This window comes from Eptesicus fuscus, chromosome 18 (assembly GCF_027574615.1).
Source record: "Eptesicus fuscus isolate TK198812 chromosome 18, DD_ASM_mEF_20220401, whole genome shotgun sequence".
Taxonomy (NCBI): domain Eukaryota; kingdom Metazoa; phylum Chordata; class Mammalia; order Chiroptera; family Vespertilionidae; genus Eptesicus; species Eptesicus fuscus.
The window spans coordinates 24,600,944-24,616,332 of NC_072490.1; the positions used below are offsets into that span (position 1 = coordinate 24,600,944).

General features: G+C 41.8%; 1 protein-coding gene across 3 annotated transcripts in view; it reads left to right on the plus strand.

Moving 5' to 3' along the window:
• The window catches only part of HACL1 (2-hydroxyacyl-CoA lyase 1), a 34,528-nt gene extending 32,478 nt beyond the window's left edge, over positions 1 to 2,050 (plus strand). For all 3 annotated transcript variants that reach the window (XM_054729641.1, XM_054729643.1, XM_054729642.1), the window contains one exon: positions 1,705 to 2,050. In XM_054729641.1, the coding sequence (XP_054585616.1) occupies positions 1,705 to 1,737 (33 nt within the window). In that variant the 3' untranslated portion in view covers positions 1,738 to 2,050. The remainder of the gene's footprint in view (positions 1 to 1,704) is intronic.
• Positions 2,051 to 15,389: the final 13,339 nt, after the last annotated feature.

Consider the following 15,389-nt stretch of genomic DNA (forward strand, 5'->3'; position numbering starts at 1 on the left):
GGTCAGTCCAACAATAAGATATATCATTTGTAAATATTTATGCATCCAACATAGGAGAACCTAAATATATGAAGCAAATATTAACAAACCCAAAGGGAGAAATAGATGGCAATGCAATAATAGTAGAAAACTTTAGTACCCCACATAGATCAATAGATAGATCATCCAGACAGAAAATCAGTAAGGAAACATCACTTTAAATGACATGTTAGACCAGATGGACTTAACAGATACATATAGAATGCTTAATCCAAAAGCAACAAGTGCATATGGGACATTCCGAGTGCATATGGGACATTCTCTAGGAAAGATCATATCTTAGGTCACAAAACAAGTCTTCATAAATTTAAGAAGATTGAAGTCATACCAAGCATCTTTTCCAACCACAATGCTATGAAACTACAAATCAATTACAAGAAGAAAACTAGTCTCCAAGTTTGTGGAGACTAAACAACATGCTACTGAACAACTAATGGGTCAAAGAAGAAATCAGAAGAGAAATTTTAAAATACCTTAAGACAAGTGAAAATGAAAACACAACATATTAAAACTTATGGGATGCAGAAAAAGTAGTTCTGAGGGAAGTTCACAGCAATAAATGCCTACCTCAGGAAAAAAAAAGTTTGGAACTAGAAAAAAAAGGACAAAGTCCAAAGTTAGTACATTACCCTGAGCCAAAATTTTGCTTTTCATGGTTTTAGTTACCCATGTTCAGCTATGATCTAAAAGTATTACCGTAAATAGAAAATTTCAGAAATAAACAATTGATAAGTTTTAAATTGTGCACCATCTAAGTCATGTGGTGAAATCTTGTACTGTTTGGCTATGAGCTGCATGGAATGTGAATCATCTCTTTGTCCAGCATATCCACTCTGTATATGCTAACCACCCATTAGTCACTTGTAGGTGTAGCCAACATGGTTATCAGATCAGCTGTCATGTTATCATAGTGTTTGTGTTCAAGCAATCCTTATTTTACTTAAATATGGCCCCAAAGCCATTCCTGTAACTTTTATATTGTTATCATTGTTCTATATTGTTAATAGTTGTCTATTAATTTTGGGGGGTATTCCTGGAACAATCTGTTTTTATTTTTATATAATTCCATGAGGATTATTCTTCCATTACTTGCATCTTTGTCTTTGACATTATCCTTACTCTAATAGAATTCCATACAGATTAGTTTCCAAGCTTTGATTTTCATTGATTGTGTGTCCATTCGCTATTTGTCATTGATTCGCAGTGTAGGCTGACTGCTTCTGCTGTAATACCAGAAGGACCTAATCCTCAGTCACCTATGTCCAAGACACCAAACAGAATGGTATTAGTCCTGGGAAAGGCTTTCGTGCATTGCTTTTCCTACACAGGTTGTTCTTAGACCTGGGAACTTGACCTTCTTTGGGTCTCCTTCATCTCCTTACTTCTTTTAAGTGTACTGTTTCTTTTAGTCTCTGTTAATGGGAGAGGATCCAGAAAGTCATTTTAGGTTGTTTTGTAGGACAAGACAGAAAGGTTCACTATGGATTTTTTATTTTTTAGCTCCTTTTTGGGTAAATCACTAGACCAAAGACAAATCTTATTTACCATTGTGGTACTTGTGGTTATAATGAGACTTTTAGATTCTAGAGCAAACAAAACACTGAGAATATAGTTTGAGACAATTATTTCTTTCAACTGAATGTTTGTTGTCTTTTCTTTTTCTAGGATTTTCACTGGCTGACCCGTTCTAATATGTAAATAAAGATGCCATAAGTGGTCTTCAGGAGTTTTGTCTTTCCTATAAGATAGAATTTTTTCCCCCACAGCAAAATAACTATAATGTTAAAATTGCTATACAAAAATAAATAAAAATATTTCTAAATGATATTATATAATAAAGTAATTGATTAAAGACAGAAAAAATTACCAGTATTCAACCACAGAAATAACCATTTACAGATGAAAGAAGAGAAAGGATTTTATTAAATAATAGCAATGTAACTTGCTTAACCATTGATTTAACACAGTATTCTTTTAATAAATGCATTCTTAAAGTCATTTATCTTTTAAACACATTTTTGAAGAAAAAAAATCCTATAGTACACAGGTTATTTCTTCTTCTTTGTTTATTTGTTGACCACTATGTACCTTAGTCTCCCCACAATTTAATGAGGCTTATTCAATACTTTTTGAGTTGTGGTTTTATTTTGTTTTCTTTTTTTCTGGAAATAATTTATTGAGCCAGAGAAGTCACACGACACCAAAACTAATAATTTCAGGGTAATTTGGATTAGCAACTTTTGTTTATGTGTAACACATCAAGACCAGTGTCAACAGCCTTAATATATAAAGAACTCCTATAAATAAGAAAAATACTAATGCACTAGAAGAAAAATGGGTGAAGGGCATGAATGTATAATCAACAGAAAAAATACAAATGGTCAATAAAAGTATGATTATTATGAATAAATATGAATATGTTAGACTGGAAAACCCTATTTTTGCCTATCCACTTGGCAAAGCACTTTAAAATAAAATCCTCACCTGAGAATATGTTTTATTGATTTTAGAGAGGAAGTGAGGGGGGAGAGAGTGAGAGAAGCATCAATGTGTGAGAGAAACATTAATTGGTTGCCTCCCATACACACCCAACCAGAGATTGACTCCACAACCTGGATATGTGCCCTGATTTGGAAATGGAACCCATGACCTTTCAGTGTATGGGACAATGTTCCAACCAACTGAGCCACACTGGCCAGGGCAATACAGCTCTTTTTACATTATAATTCTTAGCGTGGATGAAGGTGAAGTGAAATGGAATCTGCTATGCTGTGGTGGAAGCTGAAATTGGAACAATATTTCTACAGAGTAGCTCTAGAAATGCCTGTTTTGGAATTTTAAAAATGTTCAGACCCCATAACTTTGACCCAGTAAGCTTATCTAGGGAATGTATCCTAAGAAAATAATAAAATAGCCGAAACCGGTTTGGCTCAGTGGATAGAGCATCAGCCTGCGGACTCAAGGGTCCCAGGTTCGATTCCGGTCAAGGGCATGTACCTTGGTTGCGGGCACATCCCCAGTAGGGGAGTGTGCAAGAGGCAGCTGATTGATGTTTCTCTCTCATCGATGTTTCTAACTCTCTATCCCTCTCTCTTCCTCTCTGTAAAAAATCAATAAAATATATTAAAAAAAAGAAAAGAAAATAATAAAATATTTGGTCAAATAGTTACACACACACACACACACACACACACTAGTAGCCCTGCGCACGAATCCGTGTGCCAGTAGCTCTCTGCAGGGCCTGGCCACTCTGCGCCCGCTGCCCAAAGGCTCTCAACGGCCAGAGGCCCATCCGCTGCCAGGTGCAGAACACTTGCCTCATCACCATGGCAATGACGCAAGCGTCCCCCGCCCCCCTGGCCCCTCCATGTCCGCTGCCCAGAGGCCCTCCGTGGCCATGGTGGAATGCTTGCCTCATCACCGCAAGCATTCTGCCATGCCGCTCATGCTGCCTGCTCTCAGGGGACGCCCTCCCCTCCCCGCCCCAGGACTGGGGGACTCTGGAGGGGCTGAGAGGACTGGGCACTGCCATCTTGTGGCTATGGGTGCTGCCATCTTTGTAATGGAGTGATGGTTAATTTGCATATTACCCTTTTATTAGATAGGATATATAGCCATTCAGCATAGTTTTATTTTGTAACAGCCCCAGTGTTTAATAATAAGATATTGGTTGCATGCATTATGATCTATTGACATTATAAAATAAAATTGTGTTAAAGAATATTTACTAATGGAAAAACAATCAGAGGATACTATTACGTGAAAAAGGCAAGCTACAAAATTGATGGGTTCAAGTCAGATGCACACCTGTACTTGTGCACACATATATACAGAGAGAAAAGATGGGCACAAAATTAACCTAATTTTACAATAACTCAGTGATGAGATTATAGGAAATTTTTATTCATTTTCCTTCTTTTATAAAAGTTGGAAATAAAAATAATTTTGTAATTTTTATTATCAGAAACAGACATTGCAGGCATACCTTGTTTTATTGTGCTTTGCTTTATTGTGCTTCACAGATACTGCATTTTAAGACCTTCCACCAGCAAAAAGATTACGACTTGCTGAAAGCTCAGATGATGGTTAGTATTTTTAGCAATAAAAATATTTTTAAGTTGAGGTATGTACATTGGTTTTTTTTTCTTAGACATAATGCGGTTGCACACTTACTAGACTACAATATAATATAAATATAACTTTTATATGCACTGGGAAACAAAAAAAAAACTTGTGTGACTCACTTTATTGTGATATTTGCTTTATTGTAATGGTCTGGGACTGAACCTGGAATGTCTCCAGGATATGCCTGTATTTTGAAAGAATATGAGAAATGGAAAAGTATCACTTATTTTCAGGGCATTCTTGTTTATTTTCTGCAATTTTATATGAGTGGGAGCATAACACTTTAAAGTTCAGCTTGTTTACACCATTCTTATTAGACTTTCCATTGGCTAGTTAGGGGCATAAGTGACCTCTACAAAGTGATGGACTATAGCTTTGTGATGTGCACCTAGGAGATACTTGCAGGGATCTGTGGTTTTACCTGACAACCCTGAAATCGGGCCCAGTAGCCAGGGACTCTTAATGTACTTGTAAGTTATGCACCAGAGAGCCTGAGCTGCATCAGAGCATAGAGAATATCCAAAGGACCATTGAGAGTGGGAAGCTCATGTAACCTCATCAATATCCTCCTCTGCCCATGGTCATTTGCCTCTGGCAGCCGAGTGCAATATAAGATTTTGCTGTAAAGTAGTGTGGAGGGCTTGATGAGTATTAGTAAATTGAACTACATGAATCTAAATACTAAATATAATTTGGGGAAAATGCTCTTTCCCTAGCCATATTATCTCAAGAGAAAAAAAAAAATATGTTGGCAGGTTATACTGTCCAGCAGAGGTCAGCCTGGGCATATAAAGACCAGATCAGTCCAGTAGCACTTTGATGACAAGTCTATTGAATGCTTATTTGGTAAAGGTGATCTCAAAATTAATCTCCTTATAGGAATTTTTCCTTAGAAGGATAAGATATTGAATAAGCCCCTCTAAAATGAATCTGTTGGTTGATAGTCAAAACTCATGTGGATAAAATATTTTACGCCCCCTATTATAATAATAAATACTCTTATGTGATTCTAGTATGTTGATACTTAAGTGCCTCATAAAAATTGAACTTTGAAAGATTATGGCTGTTTTCTTGATTTAGGAAAACTAGGGTGGGAATGGTTAGTTTCTCTACTAATCTATATATATAAAAGGCTAAGCGACCATTGCATCCGAAACAACCGAACGGACAACCGAACAGGCTGCATGGGGTGACCAAGCTGGCAGGGGGGTTAGTGAGGGGCGACCAAACGACCAAGCAGCAGGCTGCATGGGGCTACCAGGCCCACGAGGTGGGCAGTTGGGGGCAACCAGGCTGGTGGGGGGGGGGGGCACTAAGGGGCAACCAGGCCAGCAGGGGGGGCAGTTGGGGGTGACTATGCCTGTAGGGGGGCAGTTGGGGGTGACCAGGCCAGCAGGGGGGGCAATTAGGTATAATCAGGCAGGCAGGCAGGTGAGCAGTTAGGAGCCAGTGGTCCCAGATTGTAAGAGAGATGTGCGACTGCCAGTTTAGACCCGATCCCTGGCATCGGGCCTAAACTGGCAGTCAGACATCCCCCAAGAAGTCCCCGATTGGAGAAGGTGCAGGCTGGGCTGAGGGGACCCCCTCCCCACCCCACCCCCCGTGCATGAATTTTGTGCACCGGGCCTCTAGTATTCTTTATAAAATCTTTCATATTTCATGGGGTCGTTTGGGGACTCAAAAAGCTATCCAGAAGCTCCTAGCCTAATACCTGGCCCATGGAAGGCTCTTAGTAAATGACACTGTGTTTTAGGAAGATGTGACCTTAGAGAAGAGGAGAGTACTGGCTGGAATTAGATCCTGTTTAGCAGTGTGGTTTCACTTTTCAAGTAAGTGGGTCTTACTTCTCCAAGAAGATTAGTCATTTCCTGAAAAAAAAACAGGCTCTGTTTTCACTTCCTAATAGAGCCACCTGGTCTGCAGGGGTTCATTAAATAATAGTGGAATGAGAATTCATGATGGTTGGAAGTAGTAGATATTTTCTATGGTTATTTCACACATGTACCTTTGAAGTAACTCAGCTTATGTGAAGTGAGGATATTTTCCTTATGAAAAAAAGTTTCAAATCTGTTACAGAAATAATAGGAATATTAAACACTGAAAGAAAGTGAAAATAATATTAAAACCAAAAGTATTTCTGTTTCTTTACTGTTTTCCAGACACTTAGGTAGGCAGTGGAGCAGTAAATAAATGCAAATTTGGGATGACTAGGATAGAATTGATGACTGTATTAAGAAAGTTGGGTATCAGTTAAAGTCCAGATGGGAATTATGACTGAGGAACCCTGATAAAACTGCTGACTGTGGAGAGTGAAATGTAGACAGATGAAGTCTGAATCATCTAGTGTTTTCTGGTTGCATTTGCTACTACTAATCTGAAAATGAACTAATGTGGATAATGGAAATTGAAGATCCTATGTATTCCTCCTGTAGGTAAGGTACAAATAAAAGTACACCTTGGATTCAATCTGACAGGCAGGACTGCCTACACCTCTGGTTTTCACTGGATTGTCTTGGATCTCCCCTCCCCTCCCCTCCAAGGCCTTTTCTTCCAGGAAAGGGGCTAGCTGGTCAGTGAATATAGATTGTCTGGTTACCCCTCCTCCAGTTAGGGAGCAGAGAAAGACACATCTAGAAACCCTGGCTCTCCAGCTTTGAAGTTTGACGGGAACACATGTAATTTTGACTCAGACCTGCAGAGGTGGCATCATCCATGCTTTCTTCCTTCTGTCCAGCTCTGCAAGTACTTAATCTGCAGCCGTGTGGTTCTTTCCGGAGCTCATTCCCTGACCCCAGCATGCTCCTGGGAATTGCCTCATCACTGCACTGGTCAAGGTGGGCTCAGGAAATCAGTCCTGGTTTCACCTTAGCCAGAGCTTTGCTCACGCTGTTTTCACTGCAGTGCTCTGTGCACTCCCACCCATTTTTTACAATGGAATCAGCCGTATCTTTCAAGTCCAGATCAAAGGTCACCTCTTCTACTAAGTTGTCCTCCCTCCCCGTGTATGCCTCTATCACTACTCACAATGTATGTAGTGAATTGAATTCCCATCTCCCTCCCCAACTCGACTGACTGCCTGTTACCCAGATGTCACCCACCCTTCATCTCCTAGGGCCTGTGTCCTCTTGATCCTGTTTGGCAAGCTCCTCTGAGTTTGCCCCTAAAGAATCCACTTCTGCATGGCACATAACAGCATAAACATCACAGACATTTTCTTGTAGGGCAGGTGACTCAGGAGGGGGTTATACAGCCATACATTCTGAAAAATGCCTTGTTGGATGATTTCGTTATTGTGTGAACATCATAGAGTGCACTTACACAAACCAAGATGGTATAGTCAACTAATAAGGTTTCATTTACACCAGCATCAGCACCAACATGTGAGTAATTGTAGTGTAAACCCTGTGGGCTTTTGTTTTTTGTAATGCAAGTGTCCGACTTAAGCTTTGATTGCTGAGGCATCCATTTCAAAGAGACATCTGCTCCAAAGAAGGTATATAAACACATTGACCACCACACACTAGATAGAGCCAGGCCACCTTCCCACACCGAGGCTTCTTTGTTTTAGAGATCTTGGTTGATTTTGTTCCTTGTTTTAAATTCACCAATAAAAGGTGATCCTGTGAAACCCTAGGCCACCACTCTCCCCCAATAAAAACAGCACCTCAGGCCCCTGCATGTACTCTCTCTCTACCCTGTGACTTGCCTTGTAGCTCCAGGGCCTATGGGTAATAAACTCTTTTCTTCTAAGTTTTCTAATGGTTATTGCTGAAGGGTGTCTTGCAATCGTAATAAGAACTATATAGGGTCAGTCCAGTTGTAACTTTGGTCTGTGGGAAGCTCATTGGGGCCCAGGTGAGTGTCCCTCTGGGCCTCCAGGCATTTCTAGCAGATAGCATTATTATCCATATGATTAAGACCAGTGCAAAACAGTAACACAGTGCACTATGAACTTACCATGGCTACAACATCACTAGGCAATAGAAATTTTCAGTTGCATTATAATCTTACTAGAGGCTCGTTGCACGGATTCATGCACTGGTGGGATCCCTCAGCCTGGCCTGCGCCCTTTCACAATCTGGGACCCCTCGGGGGATGTGGTAGTGTGTGAGGTGGCAGGAGGCTGGGGAGGAGCCTGAGCCTGGGCAGGGTACCACACTGCTCCTGCTCATCCTATCCCAGCCCCACTGTGCCTGCCATTGCCGCTGCTCGCTGCTCGGTAGCATTGCCACGGAGGTGGGAGAGGCTCACGCTGCTGCAGCTGCACTTGCCAGCCATGAGCCCAACATCTGGTACCCATCAGCTGAGTAGTGCTCAGGCTGTGGGAGCATACTGACCACCAGGGGGCAGCTTCTGCATTGACGGTTGGTTGCTTAGGCTTTTATATATATAAATGAGACTACCAGAAGGTCCTTATGCGGTGCATGACTAGCTCAAAAGCTGCAGCAAACACTTCAAACAAGGATGTAGGGTGGATGGATGAATAGATAAGCCAACAAGCATCAGAAGCCCATCCTGGATGCCTGGGTATTAGGTAAACCCAGCAGTTCTTAGAGAAGTTTGTGTATGGGGAGGAAGAAGGGGAGAGGGAGGACATGACATGAGTGAATTTTGTTTCCACTCTGGCAAGATGTAGGCCAAAATAAAAATTAAGTTGAATTACTAAAAATATTTCTTTCACACTTGATTGCTGTAGACTGCAATTTATACCCACTACATTCATAAAACTATTTTCTAACTCAGAGCCATCCCTGCCTCCTCACCCTCTCTCAGCCACTCCATGTATCTCCTGTCCCCATCACCCTATCTACATTATTCTTTTTAAAAATATATATTTTTATTGATTTCAGAGAGGAAGGAAGAAGGAGAGAGAGATAGAAACATCCATGATGAGGGAGAACCATGAATTGGCTGCCTCCTGCAAGTCCCCACTGGGGATCGAGCCCACAATCTGGGCATGTGCCCTTGACCAGAATCAAACCTGGGAGGCTCCAGTTCGCAGGCCGACACTTTATCCACTGAGCCAAACCTGCTAGGGCTCTACATTATTCTTTTCCAGAATTTTAACAGTTATCTTCACTTGATTATTTTTCTAGGTTGCATTTAGTAGCACATAAATCAGTTATCTTTATTGGACTGTGTTTTAAAACATAGTGTACTAATAGAAAACTCGAGGTTCAGTAAGGCCAACAGATCTGGAGACAATTGCCCTTGAAAAGAAAGTTTCTTACAGTTCCCGAGGAGAATGCCACACCGTGGAGGGCCACAGGAGAAAACATCCAGGTTGGTCTCAGGCAGAGAGGAAGTGGGCTGAGGCCTTACTGTGGTTTCCTTGGGAAGAAAGAAGAGAGGAAGGGTAAATACGTTTAGGATTGGCTAGATTAAATAATTCCCTTTGGTCGTAGGGGCTGCCCCTGGTTGTGTGGATGTGGCCCTGGGGTGATTAGGGCAGGGTGATAATGGGAAGAGGGAGGTTGGGGTTAGTTTGCATATAAAAGGAGAGTTGTTTGTGTTCTCTAAAAATTATCTAATTTGGGAGGGACAGCCCCTCTAGAGTCAACATTAGAATTATAGAAGCATTAGAATTATGGAAAACAAAAACATGGTAAATACACAATGGCTTTAAATTAATATTAAATAATCATATGTATTAAATGAATATTTGGAGAATTGGATCTTAAAATGTTTCTATTCATGAATAAGATATGTGAGTTTTTAAAAGTGTTTTCTTCTGTACCTTAGTGGAGTTCTCATCATATTGGCCCAACAAAATTTTGTTAACTATGTTTTTAGACAGTCTGTTTTGTGGCTATTATATATGTTATCTTCTACTATATTTATATGTAGGTAATGTTGCTTATTTTGTATATTAATTCCATGCCTTAATGAGTTCTTTGAAACAATTCTTCTATTCTCTTACCTAGAGACATTGGCTAGTACTTCCAGAAGAATGCAAAATGATATTTGTGATTGAAGGCACACACCATTTATAATCAGCGTGTCGTTTACCTGCTTTCTTCCTTCAGGAGGAGCAAAAGATGACAAGTACATTTCCCTACAAGGAGTTCCTGAGGCTTCAGAGTTTGAATGTCTTCCCCAAGGATATAACAAGATGGGAAAAGAGTCCCTACCATTTCCAAGTGAGCACTTGTGCCAATAAAAGGTGACTTCTTGGCCAATGAATTAGGGCTAGTTGGAATGCTAATTATTTGTTGCCTCAACTGTCTTCCTTCCTGGCACTGAGACCAATGATGAAGGCAAACATATTGAGAAATCTGTTCCTTGGTGAACTCTGAGAATAAAGATTCACTTGACGTGAACCCCATGAAGGAATTTATCTGATGAGACAGACTCCCCATGGTCAAACCAGGGCCCACATTTTATAAATAATATGAACCTAGTAGCCATTTGCTCACAGGGGCTCCTCACGTACTGTGCATACTGGGAAAAACCCCAGTGTGAACTCTTGGCTTCCCACACATGCCCTGCTTGTTTAAGCCATCTTAGTCAACCACTGAAGGGAACTCTGGTTTTGTCTTTTGACCAGTGAACTGAGACCTGCCCTCTCCAATCAGGACTGCACAATTATATCCTCATTTGCATCAATGCCAACTAATCAGAACCGCGCTGTAATCACCCATCACAACTGCATGATTCAGAGCAATCAGCATTGTTAGAATTTGGAAACCTTATTTGCATAAAATTGAGCCAATCAGGAACCTGGGCGGGAACTTTATAAATGACAGCCTCCCCTTTGTCTCAGTGGAGTGCACTTTTGCTTTCCACAGGAAGCTGCCTAAGGAACTGTTTCACCTGAATGAAGTCTCTCCTTTTCCGCACCTTTTTGGAAATTTTGGTTTACACTCTGTAGTCTTCACCTTCAAAATCTCAGAACAAGCTCCTTTAGGTGAGTCAGCAGAAAGTGACCTCCTTTCCTCCCTCTTTGATCCCACAGTGATGTGTGTATAGTTAGGGTCACGAGTGGAGAGGGGCATTGATTTAGTCCAAGTCCTCTGCCCAGTGCTGGCTTCAGAATATGTAATACCAACAACCCTGAAAAATAGTCTTCAGAGGGAAAGTAATGACATACCCTGTACCCTTAATTACACACTGTAATTCTCCACAGGCCGCCGTCTGGAAAATGCATTAACCCAGTGTGTTCATTGGCTAGGGCTGCCATAACAAAACACTACTGATTGGGTGGCTTAACAACAAGTTTATTTTCTTACAGTTCTGGAGGCCAGGAGACAAAGACCAAGATGTCCATAGATTTGGTTTCCTCTGAGGCCTCTCTCCTTGGCTTGCAGATGGTCATCTTTTTATTGTGTCCTCATATGGTCCTTCTTCTGTGTACACACATTCCTGTCGTCTGTCTTTTCATAAATGACAACAGGAAGGCCCAGTACTGACAAATGACTTGTGAAATATCCATTAATTGGCTGCAGTCTATTTTCTCTGATGTGCCCTAATGGGAGGGAGCTGTGGCATGGATAATACCAAACAGTAAATAATCTAAAAATAATTTCTGTTTGGTTTGGGAAAGCAGCACGTGACTTTCCGGCCGCCAACTGGCCTGGCTAATTCAGTTTGGCTCAAATGAATGTGCCTTTTCCTGAGTTTACACTGATAGCCCAGGCCTGTGCCGAGGTGTGGAAGAATGGTGGCCAAGCTAAATGCCAGCTGTGGCCAGGTCCCCAGTGGGCAACAGGCAGACTGTCAAAGGCACAACGTGATTGTATGGACAGCAGGACAAAGATAGCTTTTTCCTAACCCTTTATGAGAGTTGAGGGCCAGACCAGACGGCATGCCTGATGTAGGAGGTGTCTGGCATGTGGTAAAGAGATCCTGGGGAAGACAGGTGGGTGCCAAGACACTCACCCAGCCACCAGCTCACACAGGGGATTCTGCAACCTCACGTTTACAGGCCCAACTTCATGCAAGGTGCCTTACATGTATCATTTCCTTTAAAGCTAAGGCCTCTGCAGCTGCAGACTTATGGTTGACTTGGCAAGAGGCAACTCTGCTCTGAGACTTTGCAAAGGGAATCTTGACCCAGGCTGAATTACTCTTAAGGTTTTTGGATACATCGCAGTGTAGTTCATCTGTTTTGCATGTACCATACAAATCAATTAATTCGTTCAACACTTATTGAAGGCCTACTATGTATCAGATTTGATATTTGAGGGAATAAAGAGATGAAGCAGTCATGGGTCTTATACTCAAAGACTTAATAATCTACTCAGAAAAATATGACATGTATCTAAATATCTAAATATATTGCAAGGTTGAAAGCACAGACTAGAGCTACAGTTATATTAATACATATACATATGCACAAATATAATTCATTCTTATTTTTGAATAGTTTAGATTTCTCCTATCAGGTGGCCAGGCATTAGCTAAAGCATTTTAGAAGGGATATATCACATCCATACTGTTGGAAGAGGGGACTCCTCTCCCTACACTTCTACCCTGGGCCACCCTCTTCTAAGTCCATGTCCCCATGCCTTCAAGGAGTTATTGGTCTGATTCGTCAGAATCCAGGACATTCACAAGGTCATTTTGCTTGTGGGCAGGGTCACTCTAAAGATCAGTTCTGTGGCCAGGGCCACCTGTCTTCCTCCTGTGGATATGGTCAGGAGGCTTTCTAGGGGCCACTCCTCCAGGTGGCCTTTGCCCTGCCCTCCTCAGGACAGATGAGATACATGTACGTATAATAATTGATCTTAACTCAGCTCTTTCTATTCCCCTCTGAGGACTCTCTGGCCAAGCAGCCCTGCCACTGGCCCCCAAAGGACCACGATCATTCTTACTGGGACTGGTTTCCTCACCTGCCTCTCTATTCCCTATGTGTCTGGACCTAGGGCTGGGTAGTGTGTTATAAAAGACACAGGCTTCCGGGTATGTGGTCGGTTTTGTGCACTAGCTCTGTGGCCTTGGCAAGATTACATAAACTGCCTTTGTCAGCCTCTGTTTCTTCATCTGTAACATGGGTATAATAACACCTACCTCACAGAGGTGCTGTGAGGCTTTTGAGAAATAACAAGTATAAGCATAATAGGTGTTTAAAGAACAGTGGCTGGTGTCAGTATTTTCATCCCTTAATGTCAGATTTGCCTTAGCCTCTTCTGTGATTCCCTTCTGAGAACTACAGTCAAAACTCATCCCTTACCTTCTTCATCTCTTACCTCTTACCTCCCTTCAGGGAGGCTCTCCTAATTAGTAAGATCTCTCCATTGTTTTGCTTTATGTTGACTGCCACTGGACTGTATGCTTCTCATCTGTTTTGAGACCCCCCACTAGAATGTAAATTTCTGAAGGCAGGAAATTTGTACATTCACTTCACACTGAATTCTCCAACTCTAGATTTTGCTTGGAGCCCAGAAGAAACTCAGTATTTGCTGAATGAACGAATTAATAATGAATGACTGAGTCCTCTGATCTCTCTCTTATTTTCCTGAATCATTCTTTTTCTGTTTCCATCTTCTCCAGGTTAGTCTCGTTCACCTACTGAGGACACGTGTGTGTTTTTATTTTTATTTTTGTTTTGTTTTTGTTTGTTTTTTTTTTATATATACAGAGAGGAAGGGAGAGAGAGAGAGAGTCAGAAACATCGATGAGAGAGAAGCATCGATCAGCTGCCTCCTACACAACCCCTACTGGGGATGTGCCCGCAACCAAGGTACATGCCCTTGACCGGAATCGAACCTGGGACCCTTCAGTCCCCAGGCTGACGCTCTATCCACTGAGCCAAACCGGCTAGGGCCACATGTGTGTTTTTAAAACATTGCAGTTACATTCAGTAACTGTATATAAGGAAACAGGTAATCACATAATCCATGATAACGGAGCGGGAAATTTTTATCTCTCTAGTTCTTAAAAATAAAAAAATCACCTGTTCCCTCTATCCCAGATTGTATGGGTATATATTTTAGCCTTGCAGATAGCCCTCTCCCTGTGGCTGAGTATTTTTAATGTACTTTAAGACTTTAAGGAGTTGATTAAGTATAGGACGTACTGGGGCTCTGGGTTTGCATAGTTTTCTCCACCACAGCTGCAGGATGGGAGAACCTGGTTACAGGAATTACAGGGTCTCATGTAAACACGGACCCCCAAAGCAGCATGCGGCTGCAGTGCTGGTGTATGTTTTCCTCTGTGATTCTAAAATGCTCTTCAGCAGCTCCTGATTATTGCTCATATTGGCCAAGATCTTCCCACAGTAGGACAGAAGCGTGCATAAATATGCTCGGCAAGGACAGTGACCTTTTTCACCCTTTAGTTCAGAGTCTTGGTCACCATTAGCCTATCAGTGTTGGGAATGAGCCTGTTCTAGGGCCTTGCCAAGCCACACTGCCACAGTCCCTTGATCTCCACCTTTACCTCCACAGAGACTAGATCCAAGCTTTGAAAATGATGCTTTGTCTTTACCTTGGGTCAAATCAAGTGGGTCTTCCTCATCCCATCCAATCTCTTGGAATACAAGAGGGCCCATTCTCTCCAGGTAGAATGGTGGTGAGGGTGATGGGATGGGGCATTTGGGTTGAGGTAGGGGGAAGTTAATGGGGATGGGAGTAGTAACCTTCTGCCAATAAACATATAAAAATAAAATTTTGCAGTGAACACATGGTAAGTAAACAGTAAGCTAGGAACATGCATTTGGACTGGTTAGAAGAGAATGAAGTGATGGTCAATTAAGTTTTCTAGGGTTCACCCTAGGGGAAATATGGAGCAAACCTACCACTCCTCCTACAAGAGTGGGGCGAAGATTTGTTATGCCCCTTGGTGGCTTAACAATTATTTTGAGTTCATTTATTTCTATGATTCTTGAAATACATCAGGAAACTGGCTTTGCTCAGGATGTTTCCCATCGATCCTCAGTTTTCATAAACCATGTTGGGATCTCCTCTGAGGTCTTCAGCCCTCCCTGACTTCCTGTCATAAAAGCTATGACTTTCCTGTCTCCCTCCCAAGAATGTGGTTTTGCATTTCGGAGCTAAAGGATTCTTGAACTCACAGCATTTCTGAGTCTGGGTTCAGGTAAAGGCTGATTGATGTCTCCTTGGGGAGCCAATCTAGCCCTGAGGCCTGGGAGCTTACATCTGGCTCGATGTGTCATTAGGCAGCACAGAGGTCCAGGTTCAGTCTTGCCAGCAGTTCCTCCACCTGCCAGACAAATTACATGAATCTCTGCCTCTATCCCCAGAACCTCAGTTTTCTCATCTGTA